Source organism: Homarus americanus, unplaced genomic scaffold, assembly GCF_018991925.1.
Source record: "Homarus americanus isolate GMGI-L3 unplaced genomic scaffold, GMGI_Hamer_2.0 scaffold42003, whole genome shotgun sequence".
Classification (NCBI taxonomy): Eukaryota; Metazoa; Arthropoda; class Malacostraca; order Decapoda; family Nephropidae; genus Homarus; species Homarus americanus.
The window spans coordinates 28,926-41,674 of NW_024750781.1; the positions used below are offsets into that span (position 1 = coordinate 28,926).

The 12,749-nt window shown below is 40.2% G+C and overlaps 2 protein-coding genes across 3 annotated transcripts in view; one reads left to right on the forward strand and one right to left on the reverse strand.

The window, feature by feature from the left end:
- The window catches only part of LOC121854203 (serine protease Hayan-like), a 28,531-nt gene that overhangs the window by 13,690 nt on the left and 2,092 nt on the right, over positions 1–12,749 (forward strand). Inside the window, exons 3-7 of the mRNA XM_042348701.1 lie at positions 6,603–6,772; positions 8,574–8,733; positions 9,260–9,368; positions 9,722–9,882; positions 11,904–12,143. Of these exons, the coding sequence (XP_042204635.1) occupies positions 6,603–6,772; positions 8,574–8,733; positions 9,260–9,368; positions 9,722–9,882; positions 11,904–12,143 (840 nt within the window). The remainder of the gene's footprint in view (positions 1–6,602; positions 6,773–8,573; positions 8,734–9,259; positions 9,369–9,721; positions 9,883–11,903; positions 12,144–12,749) is intronic.
- Positions 5,849–12,749, reverse strand: part of LOC121854204 (THO complex subunit 6 homolog) — a 30,608-nt gene continuing 23,707 nt past the window's right edge. For both annotated transcript variants that reach the window (XR_006086507.1, XR_006086506.1), the window contains 2 exons: positions 8,641–8,763; positions 5,849–6,792 (listed from right to left, as the gene is read on the reverse strand). The gene's annotated coding sequence lies outside the window, so the exon portion shown is untranslated. The remainder of the gene's footprint in view (positions 6,793–8,640; positions 8,764–12,749) is intronic.

Genomic DNA, 12,749 nt, shown 5'->3' on the forward strand with positions numbered 1-12,749 from the left:
AATGGAGTACCATCGTACGATATGTTTTCCCATGTGTTGAGGTGGGAGCTTGTCTGTGGCAGCGCCCGGTTGCCAGTCACCATCTGACTCTGGAGTAGTAAAGTCTGCAAGGAACCTGGTCTATTATTCAAACCTATCACACTGAGCTTTTGAAGTTGTTGAAGGAATTCATCGAAAGAATCTCCAGGTTGATGTCATCTGATTGCTAGTGGGTGGCGGGTGAATGTTTCATTTGGAGCTGTCACATAAAGATTCTGATGTGTTTCAGTGGCAGTGTACATTCCTCGATATAGTCAAACACGTTATGAGAAACACTTAACAAGAGTTCTGAATTTATCAGGTGCATTTTAGCAACTGTGGGAGAGTTGGGATCCAGATCCAGGCGTGCAGGTCTTAATAGCTTTTCCATGATGGTTGATCACTATGATGAACAAGAGTTCATTAAATTGATGTGGGATGAAGTAAAACTTGTTTGTCCATTAAACAAGCTTTAATCAACTCCTTTCACAAGGTATCTGAAAGTAAGATAAGGAAACTATTACAATATAAAAATAACACAAAACAGGACATAAAATGAATGTTCCTAACAAAGAAAACTATATCAACCAATACCTTGTTTAGGCAGGCCAACAAGTTCAAGGGTTCGTGGCAACACCCACGATCCAAACACTGGCATCTCATTGACTACATCATTGTCAGAGAAGAGATCGCCAAGATGTCCTCATCACCCGAGCCATGGGTCGCTCAGACCACCGTGACACTGATCATCAGCTCGTCAGGGCCAAACTCTCACTTCACATCACCCCAAAACGGCGAAGGCAACAAGCCTCCAGAAGAGATTTTAACACTAAGAGTTTGGAGGATCCAGCGGTAGCACATGCTTTCAGAGAGCAGCTCTAACATGGGTTGATAAACGACCTGACAACAAACAACCCAAATCCCAGTGGCGAATGGGGTATCCTCGAAATCGTCATGAGAGAAACCTGCAAAGAGACCCTCAGCCAGATCGAAAGAATACACTAGGACTGGTTTCATGAAAATGACCCGGAAATCAACACACTCATCGATGATAAATGTGCTGCTTTTACTGACTGGCAGAACAACCCTCAGCTTCGGATCAAAGCTGATACCTTCTGCAAGATGAAAGCAGCGTCCCAGCATGAATTTCGCTAACTAAGGAAAGAATGTTTGAAAAATAAACCATGTGAAATGCAAAAACTTGCAGATCAACACAAGATGCACGAATTTTTCAACTCCACTAAAATATTTTATGGGCCGATCACTCATGGCACAGCCCCCTCCGCTCAGCTGACGGTAATTCCCTAATTAAAGATGAAAAAGGCATCCGTCAGCGCTGGAAAGAGTACTACCATTCGCTGCTCAACCAAAACACCGATGTGGGTGTCCTGACTACCCAGCAGGTCCTTCAGCATCCAGAGCTGACCCATCTCAGCAGTCCTCCATCCCTGGATGAGGTAGCTACTGCCATCAAACATATGAAAATAACAAAGACTCAGGACCTGATGGACTCCCAGCCAAGGTGTATAAAGCAGGTTGACCTCTGCTTACTAACCATCTCCACTCTCTCCTGAAGAATATATGGGAAAAGAGGGAAATACCCCAAGCTCCTAAAGATGCCTCCACCGTCAATATTTATAAGAACAAGGGATCTCGCTGCTGTCTGTGGCTGGCTAGATTATCGCCCAAGTCCTCCTAAACATACTTCTTCTTGAGGCGGAAAACTTCCTCCCAGAATCTCAGTGTGGCTTTAGACCATCATGTGGCACCACTGACATGATCTTTGCTGCCCGCCAGATAAAGTGCAGAGAACAGCATCGTGACCTGTACATGGCCTTCATCGACCTTACCAAGGCCTTTGTCTCGGTCAACAGGGAAGCCCTCTGGCAGACCCTCAGTCACTTTGACTGCCCACCAAAATTCATCGCCATTGTGAGGCAACTCCACGATGGCATACACGGCAGTATCCTGTACAGTGGCACCCAGTCTCAGTTCTTCCCCATCCAAATTCAGGGTAAAACAAGGATGTGTACTGGCACCAACTCTCTTTTCCATTTTCTTGGCTGCCTTCCTTACTCGTGCCGGTGCCAATTTAGCCGGTGGGGTGGACATTCACTACCGGATGAATGGACTTTTCAACATAAGATGCCTCCAGGCAGGAACAGAGGTGTTGGCAGCTTCCATTACTGAACTACAGTATGCATACGACCTCACCAACACTGCTTACACAGAACGTGACCTACAGGAGATCCTTAACACCTACACAGGTGCACAGGTGCATATGCGTACTTTGGCCTTGTGGTCAGTGTATGTAAGACTCGGATGTTCTTTCAGCGTGGCCCTGGTTCAACCACAACTCCACCATCCATCCAGCTTAACGGTACTACCCTCTCTAATGTTTCCTACTTTCAGTATCTCGGCTCCCACCTGTTCACCACCACGGACATCGATGAAGTGATTCAACATCGGATCAGTTGTACATCTCAGGCCTTTGGCAGACTCCGTACCCATGTCTTCAGCTGAAGGAAACTGAAATTATCTACAAAGTTGCATGTATATCAAGCAATGGTCCTCCCCACCCTGCTATATGGCAGTGAGAAATGGGTCACATACAGGAGGCACCTGGGAAGATAAGAGAACAAATGCCAGTATTCTCGCTGACACCAACTGTAGGAGTATTGAGGCTACCATTACCCATGAACAACTACGTTGGACTGGCCATGGTACCCGCATGGACGACAGTAGACTGCCAAAGCAGCTACTTTACAGTCACCTAATGAATGGTAAAGGTAATTCTGTTGGGTAACGGAAAAGGTATAAGGATAGTCTTTAGACAAACCTGAAAAAGTGCCAAATCGACACCTTTCCTTTCGAGTTAGCCCAACTTCATACCGAGGCAGAGAAGCGCCAACGCTGGAAAGATGCTGCTGCCACCCCTCCCACACTAGATGTAGCTCTACACGTGCAACATCCGAGGACTACCCTGCTGGTCCCGTATCGGCCTCTCGAGTCACCTCACAGCTCACCAACGAAAGTGACATCCTTAATAGCTCATATCATTATATCATAGCTGGATGATCGTCATACTCGTTTCCAAGTGACTGCATAGTAGTAGTAGTAGCAGAGTGTGTGTGTGTGTGTGTGTACAGATGGGCAAGGCTGCCTTCCATTATTAAGTGACACCACATAAACTTACTGTGACCTGATTTGGTTTTATTGTGACACGTAAAACTTGTTGACTTTAACCCACGGAAATTGAAAATTATTTTTCTTTTCAATATTTTAAGTTTAAAGATATTGTCTATTTATTTGTGTGGAGTTTGATTAAAGTTGGTCATTTGGTTTTAAGGTATTGTAACTGCACCAGGTCTGTTCAGCTTTAAAGAAGCAAAATATCACTGCAGTTAGTCAATTAGTTTTTTAAGGTATCTCAAGAAAATAATCTTATAAATGCACAGTTATCTTGGTGGATATTTAACAGAATCACTGCTTAAATATCCTGGTTAAGGAAAATAGTGACTCAATGAAACAGTGAGTATGTGGTAACGAGAGCTGAGTCATCATGTTCACATAGAAGCAACATGTGTTTTGACGTACAGAATGTATTTCCCCAAGGTACAACCCCCTCTAATGTTACCCAATTTCAGTATCTCAGCTCCCATCTGTCCACCACCGCGGACATCGATAAAGAGATTCAACATCGGATCAGAGTGCATCTCAAGCCTTAGACAGACTCCGTACCCATGAGACACCCCGTATAAACATAAAGGAAATACATACCTATAAAATCACCAAAATAATTACTGCGCACACACACACACACACACACACACACACACACACACACACACACAGTGAAATACAGCAGATCAGGAATTTACCCAATAATTTTAACTTTACAGGTAAAACTGTTAAATAAGGTATAACGAACGAAAAGTTACTACGCAAATTTTATGTTATGAGGAGTTGAAATTTCTCATACATCAAGGAAAAGTGAACCTAATGTGTACTAAAAATCTATGAATTACCCAAATATGAAGAAAAAACTGAAACAACAGACCTAAAGTTAGAGAAGATTGGGCAATAAAGAGAAGAAGCCTTAGGGTAAATAAGGCCAAATTTAGCCAAACATCGAAAATACCAAACTCAAATTAATTTTCTCCATGGGCTAACTAAAATCGTTCCGGACCACAGAATGCCGGACTAGAGAGGTACAACCTGTATTTGCAGGAAGTTCATTAAATGTACAGTACAGTTGTAGAGAAAAAGAATTTGGCAGGCAGGGAGTGTAAACTGCTCCTGCCCCATAATTAAACTAAGAAAATAGTTTTGTGATGTGAAAAGAAAATCACTGACTTTTAATGACCATCTCTATGTAACAATGCCAAGTCTACACCTCCTCTCCCATACACCATCTTCCTCCCTCCCTGCTTGCCGAGTTATTTTTTGTCCACAACTTGTGAGTGTACTCCATTATCTTAAATATCACCCACCCCAGCATAGCTTTTGATAGTCTTTTCATAACCCTCGCCAAATACTCAAATGTTTTAAGAGCTTGCTCTCTTCAGCCCCTGATGGAAGATAACTTATCCCCTTCCAAGTGTATGATTATGTTGCAGTACCATAAATTATGATCCCCTTATAAGCAATGCACTAATGTCTCAAACTATATACAGTACCTATATATGATGCACCTATCGGCCACCACATTTAGTAGTGGCCCAGAAGAGGGAAGGTCGATCGTGGCTTGTTGGTAGTCCCCAAGTACAGTGGTTCCCAAACTCTTCAACTTCACGGACCAGCGGAGAGTGCAAAAAAATTCTGCGGGCCGGTAATTGTAAATATCTGATACGTATTTACAATATGCATATTCCATATCCAGTGGTCCCTCGGTTAATGAGCACAATTCGTTCCAGAAGGTTGCTCGTTAACCGAAACCATTGTTTCAATCGTTTTTTGGGTAATTGGTTCCAGCTCACCGAAAATTGCCTAAAATCAACAAAAAAGTAGTATAGTACACTTACTTTGAAGTGTGTATGTAGAAGGCTCCTGGATGATGATGATGATGGGAATTAGAATTGGGGTGGAGGAGAAGGGAGAAGAGAAGGCATTGGGGTGGAAGAGAAGTCACCCCATTGTGCCATTTCACCCATAAAATTTTAGTTCTCTTGGTGTAATTCAAGATTATTTTCTTTAAATCAACACTGCACTGCATTATATATTGTCAATATGTAAAATAAATTTCAAATTGACCAATAATTTGCTTGGAAACACACAAAAAAAGCGTTTAGTTGAAGAGAGTCTCAAGCAAGATGTTACCTCCACTGAAAAGACACAGAGACTGACGCCTGTATGATGTGTTGACAGGCTGTTTGGCGCGCAAAAAACTAGCTTCCTATACTTCAATTATGTTCAATAATTGTTAAAATGACTAAAAAAATTTATATAAAACTTTTAAAATTATTGAATAATAAAAACTTCTTGATATTTACTAAAATAGTAAGGAATTTAAGCCCTAGAACCGATTACTGTATTGGCGGACTAATACTACAGCTGGTGGACCGCTAAATGCAAGTGAAAACATGTGGAGGGGCGCTCGTTAAAAACTCGTTAATCGAGGGATTGCTCGTTAACCGAAGTTAAGAATCTTATGGAAGGTAATTCGTTAACTGAAATCTCGTTAACCGAGGGATCACTGTACAGTATACCCTTGGTATTTTGAGACTGGAGCTGATAGTTACAAGGAAATATATTTTTTGCGATATATTGTTCTACAATGGGGAAGATGGGGTGCGGGGACGGAGACTATATAAAAAAAAAAGTCTTACAGTAATACAGTGAATTTATTTCACTAAACTTTAATAGCAGCTCAGCAGTGAGGTTCCAGTTATATGCACAGATGCATACAGTATATCTTGTCTGCTAATAATCTTTACGCAGCATCGTATTAAATCATTAAATTGAGATAAAGCAGAGGAACCCAAGACATTCTAACCCACTGACCGGCTTACTAAAGACTAAATCGTCATCCACCAGGCCAGTGGCCACCCAGGAGTCAGTTGGCAGTTGCCTCATTATATACAAATTAAATTTTACTTACTAACTGAACACAGTATTACAGTACAGTATTAGCAATGATCACAGAATTTAAGACAATTTTGTTTTACTTACTGTGGCCTAAGACATATGGCGTGAAAAAACTTGCCCAATATTCCACACTGCCGATGGAACTGAACCTATGATAGAATTAAGGGATGCTTCTGTGGCTAAACTATCAATTTAATTAGTCTGTCAGATTACAGGAAAATTATTTCTGAAATTTATTCGGCCAAGTCTGGTTCTACGATTTGGAAAATGATTCTTGTAAACAAGGATCCATCAGGAAGGTGCTGGCCTGAACTATCAATGACATCCAGAGTGAAATCATCAAGCCAGTCTTAACAAAACCCACCTCACCTAATCTAATGAATATTGATTATACTTTTAGTTAGGTAAGTTTTATTGATTATATCTGTTAGCCTATCATCAGAAATAGCTCTCTGTATTCTTGTAACTACATGAATAAGGTTTTTTGTATCTTGCAGGCACGCATCTTGGGATTCCAAGAAGGAGAGAGTCAGTTTGGGGAGTTCCCGTGGGTGGCAGCTGTCTTGAGAGTGGAGAGCCTTTCCGGTCTGAAGCTCAGGAGGTTCGTGGGTGGCGGCACTCTGATTCATCCACGTGTGGTGGTCACCGCCGCTCACAAGGTGAAGGGGTGAGTGTCCACTGACCCATCTGTTATGGGATAAAGTACAACCACAAGTGTATGAAGGTACAAGCATGCATGCACGCATGCGTGCACACACACACACACTTCTTGGTGCTTTATTTAAATACGCAAGAGAAGACACGTGGTCAAAGGGACAACAAGAGAGTTTCATTTAGCATCCACCAGACTGGGATGTTGGTGATACAGCGGTGACATTAGAATTTCTTTATCACTCTATCCTGGGTTCAAGTCATGACCTGGGATAGATGTGGGGATGGTGTTATCCAGTGTGACCCTATCAAGCATTGCAGGTTTCCTCCTGTACTAACACTAAACATTGAAGGTTGTAACAAAAAATAGACCGACCACCCGCATGGCTCGTACCGGATAAGTGGTGAAATGATAAATTAAATTAGAAATATTTGTACTAAAAGTACATCTAAGTTATTGGGTACAAGTAATCTGATCAGTGGGAAGAGGGGTGTTGGTGGTACAGGGTAAACACGCCCGCTTCTCACCACTGCGTCGGTGTTTTATTGAAATAACAGTATTAGAATATGATTCCTTGAATAAAAGAGCTATAAAAAGACACCCCATTCATGACTGTCTCATCTAGTTGCAAACATAAAATTATGCATATTTTTTGTTCCTACAGCAGCCATCTTGGATTTCAAAATTTTTACTATGTTTTACAAATGTGGCAGATCTATGGGTACAGTACTCCGGTTTCCTCCTGTACTAACATTAAGTATTGAAGGTCATGACAAAAAATAAACTGACTGCCCGAATGGCTGGAAATAAAAAAGGTCCATGACTGAAGGACAATTGAGTCAATAGTGCTGATGAGAATTTTAATGTTTTAGTGTTATAACTGCACTTCAACAACTAAGGTCTTGAGCACCTAACAAAGTTAGTAATTACACTAGTCCAACAACATTAAAAAATTACAAGTTATAACTATCTGGGTTGAAGCGTATTTATTAGATGTGGGGCGGTTACAGTTTGCAGGAAGTGAAGCGCAGGATATCCTCCATCTCAGGACTTGTCAGATAGGGTTGTGTGTATCCTAACATAATGAGTCGATTCTATTTTATTTCTACAAACCCCGAGTCCATGTCAACGATACTTATATGGTTAGGGAAGAAATCAATCATTGTGTTGTGTTAGTTGCGACAGGTTGTAAAATAGGGAGAAAAGCCACAGAAAAATTCCATTAACCGTGGTGCTGAACCTTGTTAGGACATGGTATAATTATCTGGGTTATTTTATGCAGTCGGTCAAATTTCATTTGTGCCACAAACTAGAACTAAATAAGTTTCCTGTTAATATTACTTCTACAGGTATTCTATTTCTTTTCTGGACAGGAATGTTATGTAAACCTGAGCACTAGCCACTGCTTTAATTCGCTATAAAGCCATTTTTTGTGGATAACTCTGACCCACCAATATGTCAAGGGTTCAAGCCTAGGCCCGGACACACGTGAGAAGGGTGTTATCCAGTGTGACTCAACCAAACATCACAGGTTTCCTCCTGTACTAACACTGGATAGACCAACTGCCCTAGTGGCTAGTAAGCTGATACTGTATATGGCAAAAATTATTAAAAAAAAGTGTATTACAAATTTAAAATATAATAATAATAATCATAATAATAAATATTATTATTATTAGTAGTAGTAGCATATAAATATAAGAAATGTGTACCAGTACAGTACCGGAAAATTAGTAAAACACAAACAAACAATGAGTTGTTTAAAATACCTCTACAATTATTATAGTACAGGTACAGATTTACTTATTTTGAGCAGGTATAACAAGAGCGATATGGTGGTGCGTTTGGGTGAGTGGGACACACAGTCAGAACAGGAACCTTACCGTCACCAGGACGTGGCCGTGGACGACATAGTGCTTCACCCGGGCTTCGTCCTCCAAACTCTCTACCACGACGTCGCTCTTCTCATCCTCAAGGTCAGGCCACACAGCCCGCGCTTACTTTCCCTTTAAAAGAAGCGTACAGTAACTAAGTATTAGTCATAAGTTGCATCAGCAAGAGGTGGTCAAAAGACACTCCCAGTCAGTGAGTCTGTATTCATAAACTAAAGATAATTAATATGCAGTATAGGCTAGAGTTTGTTGGTACATATTTGCTTATTCTCTGTCTTCCTGATCCTTCCTCTACAAACATTCAATACAAAGTGTTTATTTTATATGAACTGTGTATATGTTAAACTGGAAATATACATAAGTCAGTTAGAAAAGCATCTTATAACATCCAATTACTGATGGAACAACTGGGAGTGTTTTAAATTGAACGAAGAGTGGTTATGACCCAACCCCAAAAGCCCATTACAGAACCCCAAACCCCTTACACAGGAAATATAGGATTTCTTCGTAATGAGACTCAATTTTTTGGCACTCGTACATTAGTAACCAACTTTTAAAACTCAGAACACACAGTAAATCTCAAATAAATATATGCTCTGATTTCTTTTAGGAGGAATCCAAATTTGCATCACATATCGACTCTATCTGCCTAGCACAGGACCTGAGCCTAGTCGACCCCAGTGCCTGTGTCATCAACGGTTGGGGACTCAGTGGCTTTGGTAAGTGCTTTTGATATTTACTAGGTCCTCTATGCCTCCTCATTAATACAAAGGGTTATACTGTCTGCCTATTCGGTATTTATTCTAGTGGTTCATTCCTTTGTTTTACTTAGTGGTTAAAGGTTTATTTGTTTATTCCTTTGGTGTTCATGTTATTGATCCATGTGATATTTTTTTTTTTTTTTTTACGATGAGTCTGTCAAAAACCCATCTTTCTAAGACTCCAATAAGCTCCACAGGTTAGGGATGAGAGCCTTTATGCAGCAGTAATTTTCTATGTGCATAAACACCACTGAAAGTATTAAATGTTCTTGTCCTAATATAGGAGCTGTATCTTGTATCTCCTTGCACAGAAAATGGGGAGTACCAGAGGATCATGAAGAGTTTGACCCTCCCATTAGTACAATATAAAGACTGTGTCAACAGCCTGCGAACCACGAGGCTTGGACGTTATTTCCGCTTACATCCATCATTCACCTGTGCCGGAGGAGAGAAGGGCAAAGATGCTTGCAGAGTGAGTTCTAGGTTCCACATAAATTTTATCTTCTCTTCGCTAAATAATAAAGAGGAACAAATTTGGGCAGCAATACTTATGAGACTGTTGCATAAGCCTCTTGTAATAAGAAGGATTAATTCAAGAACAATCTTTGAAATGCATTGTCAGAAAATGTAGATGCAAACATAAGGGAGAGATGGGTGGTATAGTGTTGGATGGACTTAATGAGGATGGGACATGGATACCAGTAAAAAAGATTGTGTGTGTCACAAGTACAATACAGTAAAGTACACAAATATATACATGATACACATACAGGTTGGACCTCGGTAATCAGGGAAGCTTGGGACCAGACCGGTTCCGGATTAGCAAAAATTCCTAACCATCAAAGCCGGGGTTTAAAAAAGGAAAAAAATAATTCATAAAATGTACTATTACTGGTACCAATACAATTTACATCAGCATAAATCTAGCCCAGGCTTACTGGACCTCTTTATGACACATGTTTACTGTACACTGGACCCTTACTTTATGCCATTCACTATATGGGAATTCGCATATATATACAGAACTAGACAAAGAATTTATTTGATATACTCTAACATTTAAAGCCATAATATCCTAACCACTGAGGTTAGTTTTACATACTTTTCCCTGTGAAAAAGCCATAATTTTGGACAACATATTACTGTACTCAATTTGTACTCAAATATACTAAGCTAAAGGACTAAAATTTGTATTTCTTGTGCAAACTATGAGATGTTTCTAATCAAATTAATCGCTATCTTGCAAGAATTCCAGAGTTCTAGAGTAGTATTGTAGATGATTTAATGTTGGGACAGCACTTTTTCATAAACAGTTAAGATATGGTACAGGTATCCCTCTATTTATGATGGGGTTATGTTCCCGAGAACCCATCACAAGTCGAAATATCGTAAATCGGGATCATTATAACATGGGTTCAATGGGATTGTTCCCAGTCAGTCCGACACCCACCTGTACCATCGAAAATTAAATTCCTAAAATAATAATAGACATAAAACACAATTAGACTAACACACACTACATCATTAAGAACAAGCCTGGTCATCACTGCATGTCCCCTTTGAGGCTAAGGGGACTCTTGAAGGTGGAATGGAGATGTCATTGACTCCCACAGCTTCACGATGTCAAGCTTCACCTCCAGAGAGACAGTTTTCCTGGGTACCTTGGCCTTCCCTGACTTTTTCAAAGTTACATTGCTCACTTCACAGTCACAAAAACAGAGCAAAAGCACTTGTCACAAAAGAGCGAACGATGATAACGTAAAAACAATACATAGCGGCCAACACTGCTCACATCATGTTCACAACAACAGAGGCAAAGCACTTTACGGTCACAAAAACATAGCAAAAATCACTTCACAGTTACCAAAACAGAGTACAGTACAATGCAAATGTTAGTGATATCCTCTCACTGTAAAGAAAAAAAAAAAAATGATAATGATAAGTAACAACAACGATACAATCACGTGCATGTGTGATCGTCATGGAACAAAGCTTGGGACTGTAGTGCATTTGGTGGCTGTGTGCAGGTAGACTGCAGCTGACAAGTGCAGCAAGAGATGCATTCCATATACTGCGCATCAGCGATTTAGGATGGATGACGACTGTTGTTCATGCAATTTTTTTTATCGTAAATAAGGGGATGGTCTTAATACATCACCGTCAAAATGAAACATTGTAGATACGGAGATCCTAAATCAGGGGATTCTTGTACTGTAGTATATGACCTATTGTCAGTAATATGGTCGGTATTTGATAATAGTTAACCATGAAATTTGGAGTTGCCTTTTGGAACCAACAATTGATTATCATTTACCTGGGCAAGAATTTTTAGGTAATGTTTGCTTTGCTTTATCTTGAAAACTGAATACATTAATCTAAAATTTTATTTCTCTGCCATGTGACATTTTCCCATGTTTGAAGTATGGTGAAAACTTTATTTCAATTACAGTATCAAGAAATGTAAGCTACTACAAATGATCCCCTCTGTTCTAGGGAGATGGTGGTGGACCTTTGGCGTGCCCAAGAAAAGAAGACCCAAAACGGTATTTGCTTGTGGGTATCACTGCCTGGGGTATTGGATGTGGTCAGGATGGAATTCCAGGTGTATATGTTAATATTCCTGTACACTATGACTGGATAACAGAACGCATTGATTTCTATTTCCCGACTACAACTACCTCAACTACTACACCAATCCCTTCTACAGCTCCACAGTATTTTGAAGATTTAAAGGTGATATGGCAGTCCATGTGTGTTCTCACTTTCCTCCAAAAAGCAGTTGGACTGTCTGTGGTCTAGACCTTGTGCTCGTATAAAGTTCAGTCTCTATAACGGCACCCATGACATTATCCATCTTTAATGTTTTACTGCACAACACTTTTCTTTGTATACTGCAATGCAAATTATGAAATTGATAGTTTGGGTTCACAGCTAGTAGTTTTTTCATTTAATTTTGTTGAAACATTAGCTTTTCTATCCACCATTTGCAGTGCTCCATCTGTAGCCAGACTCACAGTTTGTACCCAGTGAACACCAAATTTATCCAGTGCCCCTTTTCATATTTCTTTGTTTTGTACCAAACAGAAACAAATGATACCAAAAATATAGCACAATAGGTAATGAACTACAGTTAGACTGGCTGTATATATCCTGAATCATTATATAACTGATAAAACTTGATATAAATACACGCAGTCCAGGGGGAGGTAATACACTCAGGGAAACAGCCACTGGACTTGGCGGGAATTTCGCTCATCTTGACGCACTGCACAACAGCCAGCAACGTCAACTCTCAACTGTCAACAGATGTCAGCGCTGTGGTACTTAACCAACAAAAAT